Source organism: Prunus avium, chromosome 6 (assembly GCF_965620075.1).
Source record: "Prunus avium chromosome 6, drPruAviu1.hap1.1, whole genome shotgun sequence".
NCBI classification, from domain to species: domain Eukaryota; kingdom Viridiplantae; phylum Streptophyta; class Magnoliopsida; order Rosales; family Rosaceae; genus Prunus; species Prunus avium.
Window position 1 is genome coordinate 11,767,553 of NC_142289.1, and position 27,202 is coordinate 11,794,754.

A 27,202-nucleotide genomic window follows, 5' to 3' on the forward strand; every position below is an offset into this window, starting at 1 on the left:
AGCAAATTCTCTTTGCTAATCATTAGTAGTTGAGATATGAATTGGATGGGATCGAGTTGTGTTTGACGGACTGGATAAATGCTTTAGCAACTGAGGAGCCGTTTGCTTTTTCTTTTTCTTTTTTTCTTTTTGTCAAACGGTAGAGTAGGTGGGTTACGTGAGTTGAGGTTTTTCCCCTAAGTCCTTAGAAATCATTTTACAAAGGGGTACATTTGTCTTAAATTTTTTGAAAATAAGGTGTGTAGGATATAATAAGACAAGAGGTGGAAATAACAACACTCATTTAGCATCAATGTATTTATACACATTTAAAAAGATCTTAACCCTTAAAATTAATAGATTATTATAAATAAACCCAATCCTAGACATGTATTTATAAAAAAACCCACACACTATTTAAACATAGAAACACACCCAAAATCAACCCCAAAATCAACAATTGTATATTTTTTGGGTGTGTTTATAAATGAGTTTTGAGTGTGTGTAATGATGGGTTTTGGGTGTGTTTATAAAGTGTTTTGGGTGTTGGGTTTTTTTATAATTTCAGCCCCTATTTTGGGTGTTTTAGTGAAACTCCCTAAAATTAATCCAATAGATTTTTATGACTCCACATCAGCATAGTTGTATTAGAATGAAACTCACAATTTCCACCTTGGTATCAGACTAAAAGGATTGGGTGAGTTTTTTTATATATATTTTTATATTTTTTATACAAACAATATTGGCGTAGGAGGAATCGAATTTAGGACATCGAGTGTAGAGATAATTGCTCTTTAACCACTTAAGCTACAACAAGCCATTCGCAAGGATAGGGTGAGTTTTAGTCTAATACAATTATTCTGATGTGGACAAATCAAAATTCATTAGATTAATTTAACGATTAAGGTCTTTTAAATGCATTGATGCTAAATGCGGAGAATTAGGATCCATATCAAGGATTCTTATATGTGGCCTTTGCCCAAATGGTAAATTTTTTTTTTTCCAGTTAAAACATCTACTCAAACACAACAACATTTTGTTCAAACTAATTTGGATAAAATTAGAATTTGGAAATTAAAATTACCGCATAAAAATAAAATCTTTACTTTTTTTTTTTTTGGGTAACAAAATAAAATCTTTACTTCGCTATTGTCACAACATGGACTTAATACTAGGGGAATGTTATGTCATTTTTCTTTGATTCCCTCTTCGTGTGTTCTTTGTGATACATAATCGAAATTCGTGTCTTATCTATTTTGAGATTGTCCTTGTGTGTTGAATCTTTGGAATCATTTACGAAATTTTATTAAATTTCATCCCAACTTAAATACTGATATTATCCATTGGATTATCACTAATGGGTCTTCTTTAGATTTGGAAATCTTTTTCACTTTTTTTGTGTGGAAAATACGGGATGCTATATTAATTTTTGATAATTCTCAACATTTTACTAATAATTTAGTTTCTTAAATAAAGGTTACTTTAATTGATTTTTGAAATGCGAATAATAGTGTTAAGCAAAGAGTTAAAAAAGGGTAGAACTAAGGAAAATTTGATTACATGGAAACCTCCCTTGTTTGATTATTTTAAATTAAACTTTGAAGGTTCAGTTAAGTATATGCAACAAACACCGACTAACCTTTAGTCTAGTGTATTTGTCTCCACTTGGTTAGAATTTAGAATAGTGTTGACCAATGTGAATAACAAAGACGATATACATTTGTGATGAGTTCGATATCTAAATAGTTGCTTGTGGCTAGACTCATTAAAGAACAAAAAGTAAGGTTTCTTACCCGACAAATTCAGGTGATTACATCATAAACAAACTCATTCTCTAATTAATTAGTTTTGCAGATGATTTGAAGATGGTAGGTGTGTTAGAAGGTGATTGATCCAACCATTTACAATTTTTATCATGAGCTTAGCAAACCCATCTAACTATCTAAGTAAAACAAACGTAATAAGTTTAATTACATACAATTTTGTTTGATAGTTTTTTTTTTCCAAAGCATGAAAGCATCTTACAACGAGGCACTCACTTATATAAACAAAGAAGAAGGATTATAAATTATAATGAGTTACATTGACTGGTTTAATTAGCAATAGCAACAGCTAAGCATGGTCAAATAGTGTTGTTATAAAGTTATTTACCAAAAAGAACAACAACAAAAAAGTATATTAAAATTAAAGCACTTGTAACGACAGAGCGACAGTGTGCTATACATCAAGATATCAAGGATCCCAATATCACATATGCATGGCATATGAGACGAACCAGCAGCAGCAGAAGAAGTAGCAACAAACCCACATTTCTTGAAATTATTAAACAAATCCCAGTCCCATCCCATTTGTCAAATTATTTGGCCACGTCAGTTTGAAGACCATACTTACTTACAATTCTCTATCTCTCTCTCTCTCTCTCTCTCAAGTGTCTGATGTGTGCATGTGTGGTTGCGGGGCCAGAGGTCAGTGACTGCAAAACTGGGTTCAGGTTGGTAGAGGTTCAGCTCTGCAGGGGACCTTGTTGACTGATAACACAGAAATTCAAGTGCTCCATTCCCTCTCTCATATATCATTGCACATCTCATTTTGTATATCTTCTCTTGTGTCATCTATGCGACAATCTCGAATGCTGTAATCTTCTCTTTATTTTGGATGGTTCACTCAAATACCAAATATATCATAATTTAACACCGGTTGTATTCAAATTTCTCATTCTCTAATATCGCTCGTATATTAATTTAATAGTTTATGCATAGAATTATATTAAGGATGTTATTATTGTAAGAAAAGTGCACTTACTCGTTATAGGGTTATTCAACAGTGTATTCATATTTAAGTTATCTTTGAGACATGTAGTAATGAACAAATTCAGTTGCTATGTTGCGTATTTGTGGGGGCATGTTAATATTTTGTTTTTCGATCGACTTCTTTTCCAAGAGTGATACAAGTTCATATTCGATCTATGTATGTTTTTCTGTATTGAAATTGCACTTATATTAAAACCCTACATCGGTTCATACTTCTATTTTAACTCTTTGTAATGTAATTATGTAAACCTTGAATACTCTAACGTTGGGCTAAAGTCGTTTTTTCCACAAGCACAATAATCAGAAACAACACCGAAAACATGGGCATAGAAATGACACACAGAGTATTATTGAAGAAGAGGCAATTCTAGCAAGCCTGGCACTGACAGTTGGCCATACCATTGAACATGCTTTGGAGTTGTAGAAGTTTGGCAATGGGAAATTGAGTTTCGTTTGACCGAGAAAATGAAAGTTGACTGGACGAGAAATTGGTGTTACCGATACCAAGAAAGAATATATATAATTTAATTAATGTAGCAGGGTAGGGGAAGCAGAGGGAGCAAAACCGAGAGCTAACACTTTTGTGAGAGTGCGTGAAGGAAACTGTAAGTGGGAGGAGGTGAGGTTTGGTCAGAGGCTCAGAAGAATCACAGCCCTTTTTACTTGTCCATACCTTCTCTGGACGGTAATAATATTTATTAATGTCAAAGTAAAAGTAACCTCCTTACTTGAAGTTACAGTTTCACCCATGAGGGCTTAGAAGATGTAATACAACTGTACAAGAGAGAGAAAGGTTTCTCATTTTCCATTGTGCCTTTGTTTGTTTTCTGTTTTCGGCTGAAAGGTGCATTTTGTTTGGGGATGTGATTCTTGCACAAATAGTTTTTCATAATTTTTTTGAATACAAGTAATAGTCTAAACTACAAGGGGATGAGAATTTCTCTCACACACGCATTATCAAGGTGTCATGAAGTTTCGATCTTTTTCCACTAGGCTAGACCCTGTTGGCAGTGTTTCATAAATTTGAATAATTTACAAATAGACAACTTACACTCTGCACCATGAATGTCATATCAAATTTTTATGCCTGTTTTTTAATCTACAATTATTTCTTTTTCTGCAAAATCAACTGTTCAAACTCTGTTTATGCCTCATTTTAGCAAAACTTTTATGCAAAGGCAGAGACAGGAAGGGGATCTTCTCATCCTCAGATTGAAACAAGTCCATTTCACATTGATTTGGTATCATCAGCCAGCTAGGACCAAGTTATAAGCTAATGTTTGAATTGCACATTTCTAAAGCAGCTGAGGCACATTTTTCTTTTGACCAGAGCAACAGCATAGAATTAACTTATAATATTCAATGAATCTTTGTTTGTAAATCCCATCAACACCAGTCTTAGTACTGCGAACGAAGAAGAGAGATGTAACATGATGTTGAATGAGCACAAAACTATTAGAAATAGACAAGATTAGGGAAGGTAGCTACTAAAACTCTACTTGAAGACTTGTCAATATAGGCATCCCAAGTTTTGAAACTAGATTATATATATGAACCCAGTGTGGTTGCTCTGGTTCATCTTATCAGTAACCACATTCAGATTTCTAGGATACAACAAATGATGTACAGAAATATTATAAACCAAAGCACCAATTGCTTGGCTTAATTTAACTTTCAAAATAATTAAGAGGATCTGAAGCAGTTATGCTATACACTAAACAAATTTAGTGGAGGGATGTCTTCATCCTTTTGTATTATTCTTCTGCAGCATGCCTGAGCAAACCAGATTCCTTCTAACGCTGGTTATTATTATTTTTGCCTGTAACTTACTCTTCGAAACTTATACTTCTCAAAACTGAGGCTAATAAGGCCTACATAATTAGACAAAGTCTGGCTGGCCTGTGGAAGTCAAGCAACGATGCCACATTCGGCTGTTAGGATCTATCAGCCTGGGATGAGAAATGACCTCAGGAATTGGAAGGTATACATAATGAGTGTTGCATGTGCCGACTGTGATTCCACTATACCCAGCGAATGCACCATGAACCTGTTGTAGCCATGCATGCGTATTGAATGTAGTTCAGAGGAGACACCAAAAAAATAAGGTCTTGTACTTATTTGTTTGTGTGTGTGTGTGTGTAAGTGTGGGTGTTGGAGAGAAAGAGAGAGACTCACAGCATTTTGTCCTAGCACAGCACAAAGAATTCCATCTGATGCATTTGCACGACATGCACGGATCATGTATGTGGGGTCTATATACTTCACATCAACAGGAACACCGGCTTCTTTAAAATATTTTTTTGTCTGGCAGATGATTGTAGATGGTTATAGACACCACAAATGTTTCAACCAAATAATGAACCGAACAATTAAATCAGAGGAATTGAATTATCAGAATGTCAGATAATTCATATGAAGAGAAACAAAAACTGTTAATTTTTATGACTAACAAAAGTAGGATCAAGACTCAAGAAGACAAGAGTTTATTGGCTGGTACACAAGCATATTAAAAGTCCTAATGTGACTCAAGATCACCACCATGAGTAAGATAAACATGTTGTGTGTTGGTGACCAAGCATGTTCAGACTCGCGAGAGTAAGAGATTTAAGCATATAAACTGATAAACCTCATGGGCTTCCATATTAACATCATGCATCTCTATTGCAGAACTTTGTTAACAGTATCTGAATGTAGTTCGCACCTCACCACTGCCTATGTTTATTGTCAAGCCCAAAACATGTCAACTCCAACAAATATATGCACGGCTTGAAGGATTGTTCAAATAAATCCAAAAGAGCAATTTGCATCTTCAACCCCATTGAACATGGGCAGGGCTGTCAACATGGCTGAAAGAACCCTAGTGATACAGGACTACGGTATGAGACTTGAATCGAACATACGGCTCCCTTTCCCAGACATAGGGAAAGATGGAGTACACAAAATAGGAAAGAGAATTTGTGCACCCTGTCTAATATAGTGGTGGAACATGGTTGGTAATATTAAGGCGAGTCGACAAGCAGAGTTTCGTCATTGTTTGATGAGAGTCTTAAGCAAAGTTAAGTCTAAATAGTATAACCCTATCCAAATTTCCTGCAAAACGGCACATTGACTATTGTCTCGTCAAATGATGATGGAATCTTCTCAATTATTTAATGCATAAACCTTAACTCAATCATTGCACACACGATAAATCTGTGAAGCACTTACTGAGAAAAAGAAAAAGCCTGACAGCATGGTACAAGTCTAAAATTGAGTTGGAAGTTCTCATATGCAATGGAAATCATCATAGCCTTAAAACACAATCACCAACCTCTTGCTGAATATGTACGCCAATATCCCCAAATACAACATTTCCAGATGCATCAGTAGCATTGGTTTTCTGTAGTAAATTCTGCATAAAAATAAGCCTACAGCACTCAGCAATTTCACTTGGTAGATAAGAAAAGCATCAACCATAAAAATAATAGAAAAATTAGTTTGCATGATTTACACATGGAATCCAAAGGGAAGAAATTATCATTATCCTTATGAGTTAAATATACATTCACCTACAAGCCAAAACAAGACTTGAAGTTATGACTCTGACTCACCTGCCCTGCTCCCTCTGCTACACAGACCACAGCTGATCCCTTTGTTTGAATTAGGTATTTCAGATGGTGCAAAATACCATGAGGACCGTGCATTTGAAAAGGTACCTTGGATGCAAATATATGACTAGCATCAGTGTTTGGAAAAATATGTAAATAGCATATATCAATAGCATCAGTGCAGTCTAAGTACCTCAGGTATCAAACATATGTCAATTTGTCCACTAGACAGGGATGCGTGCATTGCTATGAATCCACTGCTACGACCCATCAGTTTCACAATGCCAACACCATGGTAAGCACTATGTGCCTATTACAAGATTCAGAAGAAAGATCAGCTTATCATGTAGACATCACTGCCAGGAAAAAATTGAGCAGAAGCCTTACATGAACATAAATCCATGCATGAGCAGTAAAAATGATATTGAATAAGTAACATACGAAACAACAAGTATCATAACTCATTTCTACCTCAATATATGCTGAACTTATTGCCCGTTGTGCTTCTTCAACAGCCGTATCAAAACCAAAAGTTTTGTCCATTAGCAAAATATCGTTGTCTATGGTTTTTGGCACACCAACTACAGCCACTCTTAACCGTCTTTTACGGCACTATAAGAAAAATAGGAAAACACAACAAATAAATTAGAACTTAAGAAGATTAAGGCAAACGAAAGAACCAAGCATTCAAACTTACAAAGACTATAAGATTGTCACAAGTTGGGACCCAATAAAATCCCTCCACAGAATTTATGTTAATATTCCAGTACATCTTTCCCAACCTCTACCAGCATTGGCTAAGACGTTTTAATAACAAAGTAAATTATCAGACAGACTATCCCAAACTAATATCTTATGCAGGTCCTGTGAGCGCAATGTTAGAAAATTATTATTTTTAAATTAATAAATACCAGATCCCACATATGACATGGTGCACCAGGTCAGTACAGATCCTCAAGCTTACCAACCTCAGTGTGTATAGCGTCAGCTCCAGCATGTGTGCCATTTCCACCCAAAACAAAAAGCATATTGATTCCTCTTTCCTGATACCAACAAGCAAATACATATATCATAAAATCTTCTAGGAATCATGATGGACCACTATTACCAATTTTCTCAAAAGAAGCTTTTCAGATAATCACCTCCAACCTGTCCACCATTTCACTAACACTGGGACCTCCACGTGAAACTCCTAACAAGCTTCCTCCAGAAAGATGAACATTTTGAACCACTTTCCTTGATAGCTAATAATCAAATCCGGTTTCAACACATTAGTCTACAACATAAATGTATTCTTGTTGTAAACGAGGAAACATATATTTATCGTAGAAGCATAGCAAGGCTGCAAGAAAATATGTTGATTGAATGGTTCATACTAGACGTCTACTTGCAAGGAAAAAAACAACTTACTGGCATTTCAGCTAATTCTTTGTCAGAAAATCCGCGGTAACCATAAGGAATCCCCACAATCTTTTTTACCCCATATATTTCAAGTGTAATGACAATCTGTAGAACATATATGATTCAAGTATGTTAAATACAATACGTCTTAAGTATGAATACTTAAGGAGCTTATAAGGAAAACAATTACGGAAGATTCTAAGCTCCGATCATGTGTTTGGTTAAGGAGTACTTCAGGGCCATCCATATCACGTGTTTGATTTCAATGTGGGAACGGAAAACATGTTTTATCAGCAATTTAAGAACTACAATTTATAATACATCATATGAATTATTAAATATACCAATTTCATCAAATAGTACTTCAGGGCCAGTTCTGATAAAAACCACAAGAAAAATACAGGTACAATTACTGTTTGATGAAACTGACCTGTCTGATGACGTCATTAAGACCAGGGCATAGCCCTCCGCATGTTACAATTGCTGCTTTCACTTCTTCCGGTTTAAAATATATTTTTTCTCGAGGCCCAGCACGATGAACCCTGGAAATTTTCAATACCATATTCATCAGAAATCAGTCATCCAAATGAAAAGCCAGTATTGCATAAGGAGTTAATACAACATGTCGTAAGAAGAGATCCCTAAGGAGTTAATATGATATGATTACATTCAATTTGCAATTCTTTCAAGACCTATCATAGCCCAAATGTAGAAAATTTTGAAAAGCATAGAAACATGTGTGCTCCCTGCTGAATATTATATATAGCAAATTGATATGACTATCAGCTAATGAACACTAAAAGAAAGTAGAAAAAGAAGAGTACTACATTCAGTTAACTCGTCGATTGAGGCGTTATTGAAGAAAATAACGTCAATTGCTTCAAAATCCTCTAAAGACACATGGCAACATGAGCAAGATAACAGCCATTCCAATGGATCACTCCTTGAAGTAGTTCATGTGTCTAAACTTTGAAGTTCAAACGATTCATTTTAATTGGTAGTCATCATCTTCTCTCTCACTCCCACAGTCCCACTCCACTCTACAAGTCTTCCACAATCTCTCTCTACTGACAGCTCGATCCTAGTAAATATATCCATTATCTCTCAACCCTCCAGCATCACTCTCTACTGACAGCTTGATCCTAGTAAATATCTCCATTACCTCTCAACCCCCTGCCGCCCACAACAGAAACAAAAACAAAACAAAGTTTGAGAAGAAAAAATATTTAACCCACATCAAGCATGCCCTTGACATTTCACCCTGTAGAAGGACCACCAATCCCTGTCAAAATGGCCTTGCAGAGAACCCACACGCAGTCCCCAAACCACCCACTAGTACTCACAGAAACAGATCTGTTTCTATGTCTGATTGGCAAACCTCCAAGGAACTAAAACATAACCTTACTGGAAACCATCAACTTATTGCCACTGAATAGCTCACGTAGGAAATCCACAAGCAACTATAAGAGAGTAGAGAGAAATAATTACCATTGCTCCACCCACGTACAGTTAGGATCAATGCATTCAGCACCAGCAGATGTAGGTGACGAATAGTATATAGTCTGAAAATATTGAACAAAAAACAACAAAGCAACAGTCTTTAGTATTGCTCACATGGGAACCACATAACAGAAAAGAACAAAAAAAACCATCATATTATTACAATTCAATTGGGTTCAACGTAAGTAACAAAAATAAAAAAGGGTACTCTCATAATGAAACGAAGGCCCAAAAAAATAAGTTTCGCATCATTTCTCAAGACTAGTAAACCCATCAATCAATCATTGACTCAAACAGACTATCACAAAGACTGGTACACTAAATAGTGGTTCAACAAGTTCAGATTACGAAATTTTGTAGAAACAGAGATTCATTCAAGAATAATAGTAGAGTAATACTTATACATACCTTGAGAAGTACGCGGTCGTTGTTGTTTATGTAACCATGCCACTCTTCATCCGATGGGTAGCCCCCTGCAAAGTCTTCTATCACCGGAGTCCTGCAACATAAATTCAAGCAATTTCAGGCACTCAGAACTAAAAATTCAAAACTAAAGAAGAAAGAAAGCAACTGAGTGAGAGAGTGAAGTGACCTCATCCTGAGGCAGAAGGTGGAAGGAATGGGAACAGCGTCGGGGAAGACGTCAGTGATGTGAGGGATGTTGAAGCGCCTCTCGAAATCCCTCTGGAACTTGGATTTCCAGTCAGGATCGCTGAAATCGATGTGCTGGTTGTGGCTCTTGCTCTGAGCGAAGACGACGCGGCTCTTCTTGGCAACTCCATTGGAAGTAGGCAGCCTCAGAGACGGCGAACTCGGATGCGAAAGTCCATGGGAAGCGCGGTGGTGGTGGAGGGCGGCGAGTCTGGGGGCGATCGCAGCATGCGAGAGAGTGCCCATGAAACGGAGATTTCGAGACGCAGAGAGCTTCGTTTCAATCAATGCAAGTGTTTGGAAGAGTTGCAGAGAGACGCAAAGAGAGAGAGAGAGAGAGTAAATAAATTAAGAGAAAATACAAAGCAACGGGGAAGGGAGGGATGCCGTACGAGCTGACTTGGGAAAAGCTTTGGTCCAAGCTGTCGAATGTAGGGCCTTGGTTATGGAGAAACGGAGAGAAAGCCTTCTTTTTTTGGCTCTCTTTGCCTACCTACCGTCCGCCTTGCACTTTTCAACGTTTTCAAAATGCCGGCTTTTTGTTTTGTTTTTTTGCTTTTAGACTAAAATAAAATATCGTTTGTATAAAATAAAAAATAAAAAATAAAAAAGGGTATGATGTGGTATTATAAGCAATTTAGCTTTGTGATTAGGTTGTTATTCCTATTATTGTTCAATAAATTTGGAAAATTCTCCCATATTTTTAGTGAAGTCCATACTTGCATGCTTTAAGTCTAGCTATTGTTTAACTGTTTTCACTTATTACGACGTGTTAGAGGTTGATTTTTTTATTTTGAAAGAGAAGTAACCTTAGACCAAAAATTAGTGGGTATAATATAGGTAGATTTTAAAACTCATCTCATGTCAAAACACATTATTGAAGTAGAAGCTAGTAAAAAATGGGATAACTTGCATTTGTTATACCATTGGTAATGCATATGATGAGCACAAAATTAATACAAGTTTTATCCTTAAATTTATATTTGTTAGTATTTTCTTTTGTATTATGTAAATCTATTAGAGTATTTATATTGTTTTCTTTCCAATCTTGTTTTATATTTAATGAGTGGTTATTTGTAGATATTAAGTGTTTTCCACCAATGCCAAATGAAAAGAAGAAGCAATCAATTTCATCTATGCTCTAGGACATGCATGCAAGCTTCCATCATTGAAGAAATAAAGAAAGAATGAATAAACAATGAAGGAGAAGTTCAAATTGACTACTTGCAACCAATGAATGCAAAGAAGAATGATGATGCTTGAGTTGTTATCTAGCTACAATTTGAGGAAAGTTGCTGCAGTTTTTATGAGAAGATACGAGAGATGAGCAAGTGGAGCAATTGATAAGAAGACTCAAAGATCTTTGTGAAACCAAAGTAAAGGAAGTAGGCTAAAGATGAGAAAGATATTTGGAAAAGTAAGCTACTTGATTATTATATAATTCAAGACTCCCTTTCTTTGGCTATAAATACAAGTTTTGAGCAAAGATCAAAACATAGATATATAGAGGAAGAAACACACGGCAAGAGATAGAGAGAAAGAGTGAGGAAGAGAGAGAACAATGATGGAAAGGAAAGAACCAAGAGTTAATAACTCTTTTAAACTTGTTCTTCCTTTCCTAGTTCTCATTTAATTTATGTATTTTAGTTTCTTTGTTTTGTTTTAAATATTAATTATGTCTATTTAAATTACCTAACTGAGGTTGGATGAAACACCATTACTAAATAAAGATCTAGTTTTTATTTTCAATTCTCAAATATTGTGGTGTTCAATGATTATAATTTTCACTTCACATGATTAATAGATTAAACTTCTTTTCACCACTTCTATCATGTATTGTGAGATATAACATGTATTTGTGGTAGTTAAGAGTTTGGATTAATCTATTAATTCATCCTTGGTTTATATTTCTAATTTACAAATTTCTTTGATATTTTGTTATTCAAATGAACTTTTTCACATAGGACGCTTAGGAAACTTTGATCCTTTGTAGTTAAATAATTTTGTTTACATATTATGCTTAGAATTGGTACTTATGAAGGGAAGGAAAATTTACTTATGATCTAAATTACAAGCTTAATTGATAAATCTTGAGAAAGCATTAGATTGATTTCTAGATTGCTACTCCATGGGAATTGAAAGATAAATAATTAGAATCTTATGGAATGATGGTGTGGATTCTAATACCTCATGGTTCCATAGGCTAGCTTTTAATATAAGTGTGTAATTTTTATTAGTTTGATCCAAACTTAAGTTTTAATGTGAATTTGTAGTATTTGTTCAAATGGAATTTGTAGTTTTCTTTTTAATTAATTGATGAATGTTTGATAATCTATTTCATGGGTTCAATCATGTTTTTCCCATAGTGTAGTAAAAACTTTCATGCTTTTAAAAGAGAAGAGAATTACTAAAGATTAATAGAATTTTGATGAAGATTATTTTTTGATAGTTTGTTGCCAATGGTACAAGTTATGCTTAGAATACTTCTAAAGGAAATTAAAAAGAGCTTTAATTATTTTGAACAACTACAATGGAAAATATTTTGTGGATCAAATTATTAAGAGTTGCATGTTTATGTTAAAAGTGGAAACCTAATACCTTAGTTATTTTTCTCATAAATGTAAATCTTAATTTCAGTTTATTGTCATTTCTATATTTGTTTTATGCTTTATTTTATTTTCTTTTTAAACAAACAAATCACCATTTGAATCAACTAGGTTGGCATTGAAATTAACTTGGGTGAAATTGGTTTTCTATCTTTACACGCAATCCCTTGGGTACGATCTCGCTCTTACACGCTTATGCTATATTCGATTCGTGCGCTTGCGAGTTTATAAATTTTAAAACACCTCTTTTGAGGCACACCAACATACTAATATGCGACCTTTAAACTCTAAGAGCATTTTCAAATGAGATGTCAAATGCAAAATGTTAAATTTGAATTTGATGGCTTGTGTGGTAATTCGACACTGTTTTTTTTTGTCTAAACCATGAGGTGGTCCTGGATTGGCCCCAATTATGGGTGGCACCTTTAAGCCTTAACCACAACTCAGACTAATCCCAACTCACACCGAGTCGGCCCGTAAGGGGTAAAGTGTTGGCCAAAGTGGTGACTCCGTACGAGAGCAGGGATCGAACCCCTGACCTCTCTTAAGGAATGAGAGTGCCGAACCACTCACACCAACCACCTTGGTTGTAATTCGACACTTTGGAAAAAATGTAACTCCACCCGAAATGCCAAATATCATATTATTTTATTATATTTTTAAAAACAAATGGGACACATATGATGCATAAAGTTTTAAAAGAGAGTAAATAATAGCGGGGTCTACGACTAAAAAAATTAGACATCAAGCTTTTCGATATGTTATTTTTGACATATTTCTTCCAGCATTCAAATTCATATATAATTTAACTACTCAATTAGAGCAATTTTAACCTTCAATTTTTGTCATTTCATATCTATGTTGGCAATTTGACATATCGGTTGGAGATGCTCTAAAGTAACCATTTGAATGGTCATAAGAAAGTTACAAATATCATGCCGGATTTTTTACCCCAAACTAACTGTATTCATTTGCATTGTACATGAAATTTTTTAAACCAAATTAACTATTGCTTTGATTTTAGTCATAGTTAAGAAGGGAAGGAGAAACCAAAGTGGTTGGTGTGAGTGGTTCGGCACTCTTATTCCTTAAGAGAGGTCAGGGGTTCGATCCCTGCTCTCGTACGGAGTCACCCATCCAGGACCACCTCGTGGTTCAGACCCAAAAAAAAAAAAAGAGAAGGAGAGAAATTTACACACACATAGGTACAATGAGGCTTAAATATGTCCAGGATAATTTGGAAGCACACCAAGTCCAAGTCAATCTAATTAACACTCAATTGGTAAAAAAAATAAAAATACAAAAAGGTTTAATTATTAGTTAAAAAAATTATATCAGTTCAAGCCGTAAAAATTATTTATACTTCGGCATTGCACGCCCGAGTTGAAAAAGCTGACAAATTCATAACTTGTGGGTTATTAATTAATTACCACATTCAACCCGAATTTCCAAAAAATACAATATTCAAGCGAAGAAAGTCCACTGTTTTCTGAAAAGGTGGCTCATTACTCTCTCATTTAATATTCCAAAGAGCCCACTTCGGGTTCGTTGGTTGACAATCTGACCATGTGAATACCAAACTATGTGGGTTTGTTTGGTGTCTCTTACATGATGCCAAAGCTGCTTAGCTCAACTGCTCAAGCTCGTATTGATTTCCATTTTGTTCCATGTCTCTTTAAAAACATATTTGGTTTGAATTGACTTAAAACGGGCTGTGCCAATACCATATCGACACAACACAACCGAAAACTGTTTGGTTGGTAAGAAAATCTTGAGAAAATGATGTTTGATTTACACCTCCAAATCAATTTTGTAAATGATTCAATAATAAGGCAAATAAATGTAGTTAATTCGATTAAGTTATATTTAATAGTTTAGAGGCCATCAATACTTTTATAAGATTAATTTGAATTCAAACTTAAAAAAGAAAAATAAGACTAATTTGAGTTGACAACAACCATACAAATAATTGTGTAGATGGGTTGGCGTGCTTGTAAACGTAAGCCTAACAAAAAAAGGATTTATGGAGTGGACTCCATGGATGATAGGGTTGGAATCAGCCTCTAAAAGACATTTGTTAATTGGATCCATCACCCCCTTCGTCACTACCAAAGCCATAATTATATAAACATAACTCCATTTAAATTATGATTACATGTATATTTATCCCGAAAATATGACAGATTGCATTAGAACGTAAGGAATCATAATTTCTTGAATATGATGGACTATACATGCCACCACATATGAAATTGTTAAAATTCTAATTTGCTAACCGATCGCTCCCCCTAATTTAAGTTCTTTTGCTCCCCAATCTTACTCTTCTAAGATTGGCATGGGTAACTAACTCCATCATTTGTTTTTCTTTACAAGTTTCTCACACTAAAATTGCCTTGGATCTCATGTTCAACTTATGCCTCTTGAAGAGGTATGGGAAGGATGAGTTATCTCTTATATACGAGTTATCTTTTTGTCCACGGTTCTAATATATTTTTGGGTCAATTAATGTTCATTAAAACCCCAAAAATGGGAAGGAAACAAAACAGAGAATACAATAGCCGAAAAGGCCAAATGTAGAAATAAAGTACCACAAGCACATATAATATTAGACTAAAAACTAGTACAATCTAGTATAACAAATCTTCCCCACACAAAATCAAAATAAAATACAAAAAAGAGCCACTGTCCCGGGACTAGAGACCGCACCAATATGGCCACAAGGAGGGGACTCACATCCTCCGCACAAGTGCTGCACATAGAGACCCATCGATCTTACACCAAGAATAAAATTCCCCTAGAAACAAAAACACATCAGCACAAGAACATTCTTCCAAGAGTCATCTTCTTCTTCACACCCGAGTCCGCATGTGCACTAAGGAGAAAATAGCAACCAATCACAACAACACCATGGTATATACCATAGGATCGAAATCATTGTCTCCTCCTTGGTGAAGCTCTTGCTAAATCAACCCTAGAGGTGCCAAAATTTGCAACCATAGCACCTATACTTGTGGATATGTTGATTCTAATCACATTAATATGCAGATAAAAGTAAGTATTTTTGTGTGTATGTTAATGAGTTAAGAATATAATTACACAATAATCAACTTAATTAATGGTTCGGATTCATTTTGTTTTTATTCGAATGGTTCAGATTCATAGTCTGTCAATATAAGTATCTTAAACGGAGATTAGTATTTTGCAAATTCATTCATAGGCACTTCAACTTACATCAGCCCAAAGGAAGGGTTACTATCTATAGGCCCGTCATGTGTGTGGGTTGATTATGCTTCAAGACCAACCCAACATTTGATTCCTTCCAAGTAAAGCAGTTTTTTATTTTGAGAAACAATCTCTCTTTTCTCATTCCCCAACACAACCAAATTACCACTTAATTTGAGTTCAAACTTTTTATAAAAAAAAATTTAGAGCCAATATTACTTTTGTTACTTGGATCCATCACCCTCTTCGTCACTATCAAAGCCATAAGTATATAAACATAACTTCATTTAAATTATGATTACATGTAAGTTTATCTTGAAAATATTATAGATAGCATTAGGACATAAGGAAACACAATTTCTTGAATATGCTCGACTTTTATTCATGCAAACACATATGCAATTGTTAAAATTCTAATTTTGCTAAAAGATATCTCTCCCCCCAATTTAAGTTGTTTTGCTGCCAATCTTACTCGTCTAAGATTGGCATGGTTAATTAACTCCATCATTTGTTTTTCTTTACAAGTTTCTCACACTAAAATTGCTTGACTACATTTGGATCTCAAGTTCAACTTATGCCTCTTGAAGAGGTATGGGAGGGATGAGTTATCTCTTATACATGAGTTATTTTTTTGTCCACGGTTCTAGGTTTTTTAGCGACAAAAAGGAAGGTTCATTTCATAAAGATAGGGCAATTACAGAAAGTTGAGCAGCAAATTCACCCCAGAAAAATGATAGCACAGTGGCCAGAAACAATGAGCCAAAGAAATTGAAACAGAAATATCGGCTCATTAGAAGCCATAAACATACAAAACCATCACATCATCAACACCATTGCCCAAATAGAGCCGAGCTACCGCACTGTTAATGAGTTGTTAAGAATATAATTACACAATAATCAACTTAATTAATGGTTTAGATTCAAAGTCTATCAATATAAGTATCTTAAACAGTGATATTATGAAGAGAAAAAAAAAGTGAATTAGTATTTCGCAATATTCATAGGCACTTCAACTGAAAAACCTTTACATCAGCCCAAGGGAAGGGTTACTATCCATAGGCCCGTCATGTGTGTGTGTGTTGATTATGCTTCAAGACCAACCCAAACATTTGATTCCTTCCAAGTTAAGCAGTTTTTTATTTTGAGAAACAATCTCTCTTTTCTTATTCCCCAACAAAACCAAATTACCTTCCAGTAATTTTTAATCTGGGCTGAGATATTTGGCGCCAAAATAAGGTCTCTAACGGCCATTTCTCACTAAGGGAACCCAACTTATGTCGTCTTCATTCCAACCACAAATATCTAAACCACAGGTCCCATTCACAGCAGTCCTAATCGCTCTGCTAGGGTTTAAAATGGGTTGATTTCAAGCACAAGAAGACATGTAAAATAGCACAAGACACAAAGTACAAAGTATGGACCAGCAAGGAAAATGCAACAATTCAGATTTTATAGGTTCCTTTGATTTCCATGCTATTTGGCTGTCAAATTCTTCGTTTTTCATGTGCTCTTCTTGTGGATTTATCCGACTTCGGTGACCCTTTTGTGGGTTTTGCAGATTTTTCAACGTTGCGGTCGAACGAGGCCACGAATTTAATCAACAGCACCGGTGCTTGGCTGGTGACACATAAAGAACTAATCCCCCTTATTATTTGTTATTGAATTCGTTTATTCTAGTTAAATTTGAGTACATTGTTTAATTTCATCATGTAGTAATGTAGTTGTGTTATGGTATAGTTAAATGAAAAGCCTGGGGCCTTTATCCCAGAAGAAGAGCTGAAGATTCGGAGTGAGGTCGAGATGGATATAGAGAGAGACTTAGAGGAAGAAATCAAAGATGGAATCTGCCATCTTGCTCTCAGATTGCACAGGCTTTATCAACACCAAAAGGAAAGAAGATCAAGTTATGCTGCTGCTCTTGCTGCTAGAGATGAAAGAAAGATGGAGAAAGCATTTTGTGAGGTGAATATAAACATCAAAATGGAAGGAGGAACCAAGATTGAAATAAAAGAGACCAAGAAACCAGCACCTCCTGATCAAAAGGGTAGTGGTCCTAATTGGTCTGGTTCAAGATCAGAAAATTATGTGCAACCATTTGTGAAGATGGCTAGAAATTCCAAGAAGTTTGATTGGGCCAAAACTCTGAGGTCAAATGTTGGCCCTGTAGCCTTCACAAAGAAACAATGGAAGCCCACATGAACTTGTGAAGGGTCTTGACAAAGAAAGCATGTAGGTACTGAACTGATAACAGCTTCTCTCAACTGGGATGGAAAGTTAGAGATTGTTTTGGTTTGTTAAGGGTCTTGAGGTTTCTTTGACATGACAATAATTTCAGTGCTGTTGGGAAGTGCTGATGAGATATGTGATTTTTTTATAAGACATATAAATAAGTTGTGGAATGTTTTGGAGATATGAAAACATTAGTTGTGTTGTAGTGTTTCTAAGGGCCTGTTACTTGTTATGTAAACTCAATTTCCAAAACAAAAACAAACAAAAAAAGGAAAAGAAAATTTGTAATGTAAACTACTTTGCTTTTGTTTTTAATTGAAGATAGAGAAGCAATGAGAGGAGTAAATGGATGTTCGTAATTCTAGTGGTCAAGAGTATTCATTCATAGATTCATTGTATGCATAATATAGTGGTGGACTAGTCAGTTTTTAGCCGACTTAATATTTTTCCTCCCTTCTAATTATAGCTCTCAACCCAGCTTATTCAAGCCATATCTTCATCCCAACCCATAAGATTTTTAATATTTTGAAATACATTTTTGTTTTATAAATGAGGATAAAGATATCTTCCAATATTTACTGATCATCATACCAACCTAGTTGATATTATTTGACCTACTTATTTTCACACCAAGAAGGCATCAATTCGTGAAGGTTTTATGAAGGGCCTGTGGCTGTGGCCCAGCAATATTTTGTGTGCATGAGTGAGTAGTGGCCCTAGTGGGTTGTCTCACATTCACATAAATACATGAACTCCATAATTTTGGTGGAATGCTGGCGTGCTTTGATAGGCTTCCACGCAAGGACGGTCCCTAGAAGGGACTAACCTGGGCTATATCCTAGGTGAGTTGTTATTTTATCAGCCTAAAATTTAATTTAGCCTACTCATGCTTATTAATGACAATCATGCCACGCTCACATTCAAAGACGCACAGGTTTATCACTCATCCAACAATACACTCAAGGAAAAGAAGATGAGACAAACTAATGAATTGAATTCTCTTTGACTATTTCAGGACATTCTTGTGTAGGACATCTCTATAAAGTTCTCTCTAAAATGAAAAGTATTTCCGTCTTGTTATTTCTTTTTTAGCAGGGTGCATTTTTGCTCACCACTTTAACCATAAGTGTACCCTCACCACCATCCTCAATGCTTGACACGTGTCCATAGACATAACCATAGTTAACTTTTGCTTTGTATTTATGGAATCATGATTATACCTATGGACATGTGTCAAGCATTGAGGATGGTGGTGAGGGTACACCTATGGTTAAAGTGGTGAGCAAAAATGCTCCTTTTTTAGCCTACTGCCACCTTCTTTATATATATATATATATATATATATATATATTATGAATAGTCTATTGCTAATTTTCCTTTCACTGATAAACTTCTTCACACATAATCCCTTTAAGTGAAAAAAAAAATTAAATAAATAAAAGAACGAATTGGTACACTACAGTAGCTGCACCTTTATGTTCTACTCTTTGGTGCGTATATAAGGTAAATTTAGCCCACCCCATTTTAAGATCCTGGATCCACCCCCGCTTTGAGTTGAATTGAGTGAAGTTGAATTTATTAAAGGATCTGTCATTAAAATGGTCCACAAAGATAGGCACTATTAATCAATCATTCTATAGTATGAAGACCTATCTCTTAACTGTTGGATCAACCTAATCAATTTAATTCAACGACTAATTAATTTGATTCAACGGTTAAGAGATAGGGTCTCATCTAAGGACTTTAGATAAGGTCCTCGCTATAGAATTCTACCTATTAATCAACCAAGTCAAAACAGTAAATGAATTATTAATTCCTTTTCATAAATTAAAGGCCCCGTGAAAATTCCTTTTCAATTTTAGTCTTTAGTTTTCATTTTTTGTGCTAGAGTATAGAGGAAAATAAAATTGAGAATGGGAATGAGAATGAGAGTGGAGATGAGATTGAGAGGGATGATGGACTAGACCTTGTTAAACACACATACACAAGGGTGCGATGAAGGTTCGAACTTGAGACCATTGGTCTACAATTCAATGCCTTTTTTCACTGGATTAGACCCCGTTGGCGTCAAACTCGCAAATTAAATTATTAATTATGTGTATTTTTTATTTTCTTGATATAAATATAGAAAAGTTGATAGAGGTCCAAAAATCCAACCAATAGTTGGGTCTAGTCCTCGAATTATTGTTTGTTGATACAAGTTCTTTGACTAGTTTGCCACGTAGATTACATTCCTTCTTTGACATGTTGATTCAAAGTTTTGTATTTAATTTTTTTGTATTTAAATTTTTTGTTCCTACTATATCCATATTGTCTAAAACGGGTAAGATGAGGATTTATAGGCCATTAATAATTAGATTTAATTATGTACAATTAAAGGAATAATTACATTTTGAATGTAACTGTCGAACCTTCATTTTTTTTCCTTGACTTCTGCAAATTTCTATTTAACATGGATTTTATTATTGCACATACTTTTAGGATTATTTATTATTTTGGAGATACAATTTCTCCTTGAATTTAGCATATTAACTAGATGCACGTTTTTGTTTCTTATTCTTCATCTCTATCTTCTTCTTTCTCCATTTCTTCTTCCTTCTTCTTCGTTCTCCATCTTCTTATTTTCTTCATTTATATATGCCTTATGGTAGAGAATGTTGATCTTGTACAGTCAATTGATAATATGTACATTGCCACATATAGTTCCAAAGCCTCCTCATGCTGATGATTTTGAATGAGACCCAAGATCATGGCATTCCATGTTACAAGATTCCTTTTCCCTTTTGTTTTCTTCGAAAAGTTGTAGGTAATTATTTTTATTTTTGTTCGCCCTATGGTAGAGCTATAGTATATACTCTTGTAGATATATTATCCTATGGTGTAGGTATACTGTCCTATTGCTTATTGCCGATTGCATAGGTATATATGTGTTTTTTCATATTTTAGACAATGAATAATAGTATTTTATAGGTAACATACAATTTTATTTGTCTATTTTTGTATCTGAATTATATTTAGTCTTCTAATTTATGTTCATAACTTACAGGTAGTATTGTAATTTATGTTCATGACTTATAAGTAACATGATTTATCCCTAAGTTTTTTTCGTTGCTAATAAGAACATTATTTACCTGTATGTTAGGTACATAATTTAATGCGGGTGCTTGCCTAATCGATTAGTATAATATGCGGGTCTTTACTTTCATTGATTAATTTGTATTTTACCCATACATTAGGTAAATATTATCGTTGAAAGAATTCAAAATTCAAATTCTGAACTTCAATTACAAGTAAATAATTCATGAAATTTAGATTTTCAATGTTTTCCTTATTTACCTCAAAGGGTAAAATCGACACAATAAAAAGAGTAATAAAAATCAAAAGGCCTACATCTAAAATAAAAAACGCCTGAACTAAACCCAATAACAGCTAATTGTTTTAGACCTAAATCTAAGAACACCTATAAAATATTGAGGTTCGAACTTGAAATTGAAAAAAAAAAAGTATCACTAAACCAATTATTAGTTGTATATTCTCAATTAAAAAGAGCATTTCCTGCAAAATACTATAGTTGGTATCCTATAAATTGTGTAGGTAGACATTATGTTTTCAAAGACAATGAGGGTGTGGGCCTGGCATCTCCCCAAGACATTACTAGTAGAATCACACCAAAAGTTGAAAACATCAAAACTCTTTGGAGGTTATTGGATTGAGTAGGGACAACAAATTTAATTGGTCAGCCAGACCAGAGGCCCCCAGATTTAGAATTGGTGTACCATTGAATGGTCTTAATCGTTTGACTGTCATAAAGGTATCATCTAATCTAATCTAATCTATATATCAGGTGCCAATTCCAAATCCAACTTCCTTTCAAACTTTTTTTAATCTTACAATCCTCTTCAAGGTTTTGCTTTCCAAAGTTGGATCATCCAAAAGAATCTTATCAGGCCCCCCTCCCTCCTCTTCACCTTCTCCGACAATGTCTTATTTCTGCACCTCGACTCATCTATGACTTTATTTTATCAACTAGCTATAGCTGCAAAATAAAGTTGCAAGTTATGCTACTCTATGCACGTATATATTTTGTTAGGTTCACCGACTAAACTTCTCGGTAAGTTTATTCCCATGTCTAATCGCACAAGATGGCATGTACACATTGAAACATGTAATATGCCAGCCAGGTGTCGCAATTTATGTTCAAGGAGCCAAGAGTGATCAATTCAGTCAACAAAACTAATAGAACAAGGAGCCATGAGTGATCAATTCAGTCAACAAAACTAATAGAACCATTATTGGCAAGTCAGTTATCAGCTTTACTAATTTTGACCATGAACCAGAGTTGATATGATGATGACCACCAAGTTCTAGGGTTTAGGCATAAAGCTAGCTAGATTTTCATTTAAGAGTCTAAAGCAGCAGCTATATCCTTGTATAAGACAACAAGTTTCCTTCAAGGTTGAGAATATTGCTTGATCATTTTTAATCTAATCACACTCTTGTCTGTCTGCATGAATGTCAGATCAGAAAAATTGCTTAGCCGAAAGTGCAACCCATTCCCCCATGCTTATGAATTGATGCTTGTAAAATCATCTATCTATCTTACAAACAAACTGCTCATAGCAACAAAGTTTTTCTTTTCTTTTCTTTTCTTCTTAATGCGAAAAAAAAAAAAAAAAAATTACAAAGAGAAACCCGAGAAACTCCTCATTGTTATAGCCATATGAAAGCCTACTAAAATTGTAGGCAGATGTAAAATTCCAGCACAAAATGTTCAAAGATTTAGAATTAAGTCACTCTTTTGTTTTTGTGTTCGGGCAAGAAAAGGGTTTGATGAGCACACCGGCCCTTTTTCGAGGTCTAGCAGAAATGACAACATGGGAATCAGAAAGCAGGCTAGGATTCTCAAATTCTAATATAGTTGCTCAAAGTGCAATAAATACATGGAAATTCTTATCCAATCTGTAGGAATTCAATTCTCTCTCTCGCTCTCTGCAAGCCCTTGCATCTTTGACTTTGATCCCAAAATACTCAATAGCCATATATAAGTTAGGGATTTTAACTGCAATGTTCATTCCTGAGTCTTATTTTAGTCATCCAACTCGTTTTTAAGTCATTTTAGTCCTCCAACTCTCACACGTATTCTAATTTAGTCATTCCGTAACATTTTCTGTTTAGTTTTTAGTTATCTAAATTGACGGTTTTACACTTCAAATAGTCGGAAAAATTGACAAAATGACTAAATTGGAACACGTGGGAGAGTTGGAGGGCCAAACTAACTCACAATGAGTCGGATATAAGTTCATGGATCATTACGGTTAAAACCCTAAAAATTAATAAACCATTGCAACAACTTAATGCATTGAAGACATATATTACAACTCTAGATCTTTAATTAATTGTAAAGTTAACAACATTACTTTCCCAGCAGATTTCCAGTTAATATGTGATGACTTTTGGACCAAAAGTTCCCAACTTGGCTTCACTTTGAATGTGAAAAGGAGAAGAAAAGACAGTCCATGAAAAATGAAGCATATTGATAAGGGGATGGATTATGTGGGATGATTTACAACTGTCTGAATCTGCTAATTTGAACTTTGACCAGATTTCCCAATAAGTCCATGGACCACAATGCAGCTTTAACTGATGTTGGGGTTCCACCAAAACAAGTAGTAAAGCATCTTCAAGGATCTCATCTAGGTAAGCTTGGACTCTCACAAGAAGAAAACTTCCAACAAAAGTTTTTATCTTTCTTTTTTCATATATTTCTTGCTAGTAAACTTGAAACATCAAATGCTAGAAATAGAACAAGTAAAAGGACCCAAGAACAACCACACCTCACAATTTCAAACCCTGAAAAGTGGAATTTGGTCCTCCTGAAAAATTAAGCTGAACCATGACTATACTTTACAGGCTGAGCCAGTAAGATTTGTTAATTAATTACCACAGTTAAACACTAATTAAAGAAATAATTACACTTAAATAATCTTAGATGGGTGTGTGTTTATAGTAGAGAATAAGAGGAAGATTTAGAAAGATTCTTGGAAAGAATGCTATAAACCTACCCTAAAAGATCTGCAGTTGAGGGAGCTGCAGACAAAAGCTCTGTGTCTCCCTCCCTCTTGTGTACATTTATTTAGAGTTTTTTTTGCTGCTGGGAGTGCCCACATGTTCCCTTTGAAGCAGATCGTTGAAATTTGGAAAAGGATAGAGAAATTAATAAAACGAAATATATATTTATATATATCTGCAGATAGAGACCAAGCTTTGGATCTATCGACTATCTCTCCAACATTTTGGACTTGAGTTTCCATGAAAACAAAAACTACTGTTTCTCTATCTGATATATCTTCTTTCCCAAGAGAAAACAAAACAGTAGAAAAATGAATAGTATAATAATAATAATAATAATAATAATTATTATTATTATTATTTAACAACAAAATCAAATAATTGAATAACTTTGAGCTCTTTCTTTTCCTTCCCAAGGTGACCCCATCAGATCAGAGATATCAAACATCTGGGTTCTACCTTCTACACCAGACAAGCTCCATCATATGATTACATGGATCAAAGTAACCAGCCTCATAAAATACTCTAAATTTTTCAAAAAGAAAGAAATTCATGGATATCAATTAATATAATATTATATATATTATATATATTCTGCACTCATGACTGCAAAAGTAAAAGCAGTGTTTGCAATGCAAGAAAGAGCAAAGACAAAAACTTGGTAGCAGAAAGAAACAGACCAGAGAATATGAAAGCTAGGTCCCAAAGATCATCATCCCTTTTCAACTCGGGTTGGGTTCATCATTTGAAGGCCCTTCAGAAGAGAGCATAAGATCCAGACAAAGAGAAAGAGAGAAAAAATTAAATTAAGCAGTGAAAAAAGGAAAGAGAAAAAGTACTGATCATTGAACAACAGCATCTCATACAATTAATGCTTCTCAACATAAAATCAACAGAGTCTGAGATTCGTGGACGAAAACGAAAAGGCATGGGATTGAAGGGAAGAGAAGTAAATGAATGACACAGAAACGTACAAACACATGTAAAACAAAAAACTAAAAAAAAAGAGATGGTATATATAGAAAACGGAAAATGCAGCATGGATCGCACAAGTCTTATTATTAAGACCACACAAAGCCTACGAACAAATGGTCCTCCCTCTACACTCTATGATGATCATAACCAACACCTAAACACTGCAAACTCACCAACATTGATCAACCCATTTCATTAAATTAGTAGGATGATTAAGCAAAGATATATGATTAATATATTTTACATGCACTAATTAATAATGAAATTATCAAATGCGGCACATTCACAACAATGAGAGAGATTTCACACTCATCTAAATCAAGTGTTCAAATAACACGGATGATGATCACTACACTAGTCAATAAATTTAAGAAAAAAGATTTAAAATAAAAAGAAACCCTAATTAAAACACTAATTAAAATCCCGGAAAAGCAGTAGAATTTCTCAACAAAGTCAGCTGCAGGCACATGATGATGATTTTTGTTCCTGATCAGTTTCGCCACCTTGACCAGAAGAAATTTACCTCTAGCTGATAAATCCTACTACAACTGCTAGAGCTAGCCAAGTGTTGTCCTAATTAAACTAATAAGTACAAAAGATCCAGAAGATCGGTCGACTGAGAGAGAGAGAGAAAGAGAGAGAAATGATGAGATGAAGATGACCAAGAATGATGATATACTTGTGCGTTTTGGGTTGTTTTTCATGTTCATTGTCTTCCTTGTTCTGGGTTTGTTTGGTTTCTAGCTTAACAAGCATGATCAGCTAGCTAGGGTTTCTTACCCAGAGTGTGCTTGTTGTTATGCATCCAAACCTTGAGGACGTTACGCTTCACTCCAGTCTCGTTGCAGAACTGCTGAATCGCCGGCTCGTCCTGCTTCTGAATCCTCCACCCCAGCGTCTCCGCCAAAGTTAACATCCTCTCCTTCTGCTCCGCCGTAAACTTCGTCCTGAACCTCTTCTTCCCGGAAGACGCCGTTCCATGTACACCCCCTCCCATTCCCAAACCCCCTCCACCGCCGCCGCCTCCGCTAGGATTCGACACGTCGTCCTCCTGCTCTTCCCCCCTGCTGTGGGTCCCGCCCCCTCCTGACGTCGACGGCAGCGCCAGCGGCCTGTGGTGCGGCGCCACGTGGAGGTACCCTGCTGGCGTCCGGTAGTACGGCGAGAACTGCGGGTGGTTGTGCTGCCCGTGGAGCGGCACCAGCTGCCCGTACGGGTCGGCGTTCATGAGCGCGAGCCCGCCCGAGTCGCCCTCCTTGCGGTGGAAGTTGCGGTGGCAGTTGCAGGCGGCGCATTTTAGCGCGTCGAGCGTGCCCTCGGCACCGGCCGGCATGAACTCGCCGCACCCGTCGAGCGCGTGGCCTCCAATCCCGACCGCGTGGTTCTTCAGGCACTCTCTGTACCTCGCGGCGCCCTTCCTCTGCTGCTGTTGCTGTTGTTGTTGCTGCTGCTGCTGAGACGCCGCCGCCGCCGCCGCTATGGCTGCCACGCCCTCGGGCCCAGAATTCGACATTTTGACCCGGACGCCACCCGCTGAGTTTCCAAGCGAGTCGTAACTGGCCGCCATCTCCATCTCTTCGTCGTGCTCCTCTTGATCCTCAAACTCCATATCAATTAATTAAGGGGAACCAAAAACGAAAAAACCCCCCAGAAATTTATGAATCAGAGAATCAACCCAGAAAGAAAACCCCAAAAAGAAGAAAGAAGAAGAAGAAGAAGATAAAGAGGACTGAGTTTAGAGAGAGAAAGAGTAGAGAGAGAGTGTTTGTGTGTATGTGTCAGGTGCAAATTTGTAGTGTTATCTCTCCTCTCACACACTCTCCTCAACACTTAGCTCAGCTCCCTGCAAAAGGAGTTTTGTCCACCTTCAAACCCCCTTCATATACTTTCCCGTTTTCTCAACCCCCACCGGCTACTCCCGGTTAAACCGGTCATTTTCACCTTCTGTCTCAGTTTTCTCACCGCGCGGTAAATTTCAGAGGTAGAGAGAGATGGGCTTGGGAGTGTCAGACTGTCACTGCTACTAGTACTAGTCTGAAAACAAAAAACAAAAAACAAAATATTAAAAAAATGAAAAAGAGAAATGAACCAAAAAGACAAGGGAAATTTTTTTTTTGGAAGTGCCCCACGCGCCCGGCAGAAAGAGAGGCGGTGGCGGCGCGTGAAGTATAGC

At 35.7% G+C, this 27,202-nt stretch overlaps 3 protein-coding genes across 5 annotated transcripts; 1 reads left to right on the plus strand and 2 right to left on the minus strand.

Annotated features, from left to right (window-relative positions):
• Positions 1–4,305: 4,305 nt before the first annotated feature.
• On the minus strand, positions 4,306–10,397 carry PFK5 (phosphofructokinase 5). Its single transcript, XM_021944571.2, has 13 exons — positions 9,870–10,397; positions 9,686–9,776; positions 9,266–9,339; positions 8,208–8,319; positions 7,787–7,882; positions 7,519–7,620; positions 7,345–7,419; positions 6,848–6,988; positions 6,570–6,686; positions 6,380–6,484; positions 6,100–6,180; positions 4,965–5,093; positions 4,306–4,836 (listed from the first exon to the last, which is right to left on the minus strand). The coding sequence occupies exons 1-13, from the start codon at positions 10,172–10,174 to the stop codon at positions 4,669–4,671; spliced, it is 1,596 nt and encodes a 531-aa protein (XP_021800263.2). The 5' UTR covers positions 10,175–10,397; the 3' UTR covers positions 4,306–4,668.
• A 6,740-nt stretch (positions 10,398–17,137) lies between these two features.
• Positions 17,138–18,428, plus strand: LOC110746523 (uncharacterized). Its single transcript, XM_021946752.2, has 3 exons — positions 17,138–17,211; positions 17,315–17,376; positions 17,494–18,428. The coding sequence occupies exons 1-3, from the start codon at positions 17,172–17,174 to the stop codon at positions 17,953–17,955; spliced, it is 564 nt and encodes a 187-aa protein (XP_021802444.1). The 5' UTR covers positions 17,138–17,171; the 3' UTR covers positions 17,956–18,428.
• Positions 18,429–23,294: 4,866 nt separating this feature from the next.
• Positions 23,295–26,890, minus strand: LOC110746521 (zinc-finger homeodomain protein 1-like). Of its 3 annotated transcripts, none has more exons than XM_088255551.1 (3): positions 25,810–26,890; positions 24,735–24,808; positions 23,295–24,516 (listed from the first exon to the last, which is right to left on the minus strand). In XM_088255551.1, the coding sequence occupies exons 1-2, from the start codon at positions 26,636–26,638 to the stop codon at positions 24,777–24,779; spliced, it is 861 nt and encodes a 286-aa protein (XP_088111677.1). In that variant the 5' UTR covers positions 26,639–26,890; the 3' UTR covers positions 23,295–24,516; positions 24,735–24,776. The 3 variants fall into 3 exon arrangements, with proteins under 3 accessions (XP_088111677.1, XP_088111676.1, XP_088111675.1); XM_088255550.1 differs by having other exon boundaries at positions 23,295–24,579; XM_088255549.1 differs by lacking the exon at positions 23,295–24,516 and having other exon boundaries at positions 24,614–24,808.
• Positions 26,891–27,202: the final 312 nt, after the last annotated feature.

Coding starts and splice junctions, on each gene's coding strand:
- PFK5 (XM_021944571.2), bottom strand. CDS start 10,174: ATGGGCACTCTCTCGCATGCTGCGATCGCCCCCAGACTCGCCGCCCTC. Junction 9,777..9,869: donor ACCTTCTGCCTCAGGATGAG/GTCACTTCACTC, acceptor TTTATGTTGCAG/GACTCCGGTGATAGAAGACT. Junction 9,340..9,685: donor ACGACCGCGTACTTCTCAAG/GTATGTATAAGT, acceptor CAATATTTTCAG/ACTATATACTATTCGTCACC.
- LOC110746523 (XM_021946752.2), top strand. CDS start 17,172: ATGGACCAGCAAGGAAAATGCAACAATTCAGATTTTATAG. Junction 17,212..17,314: donor CAACAATTCAGATTTTATAG/GTTCCTTTGATT, acceptor TGGGTTTTGCAG/ATTTTTCAACGTTGCGGTCG. Junction 17,377..17,493: donor ACAGCACCGGTGCTTGGCTG/GTGACACATAAA, acceptor GTTATGGTATAG/TTAAATGAAAAGCCTGGGGC.
- LOC110746521 (XM_088255551.1), bottom strand. CDS start 26,638: ATGGAGTTTGAGGATCAAGAGGAGCACGACGAAGAGATGGAGATGGCG. Junction 24,809..25,809: donor TAACAACAAGCACACTCTGG/GTAAGAAACCCT, acceptor TCTCTTCTGAAG/GGCCTTCAAATGATGAACCC.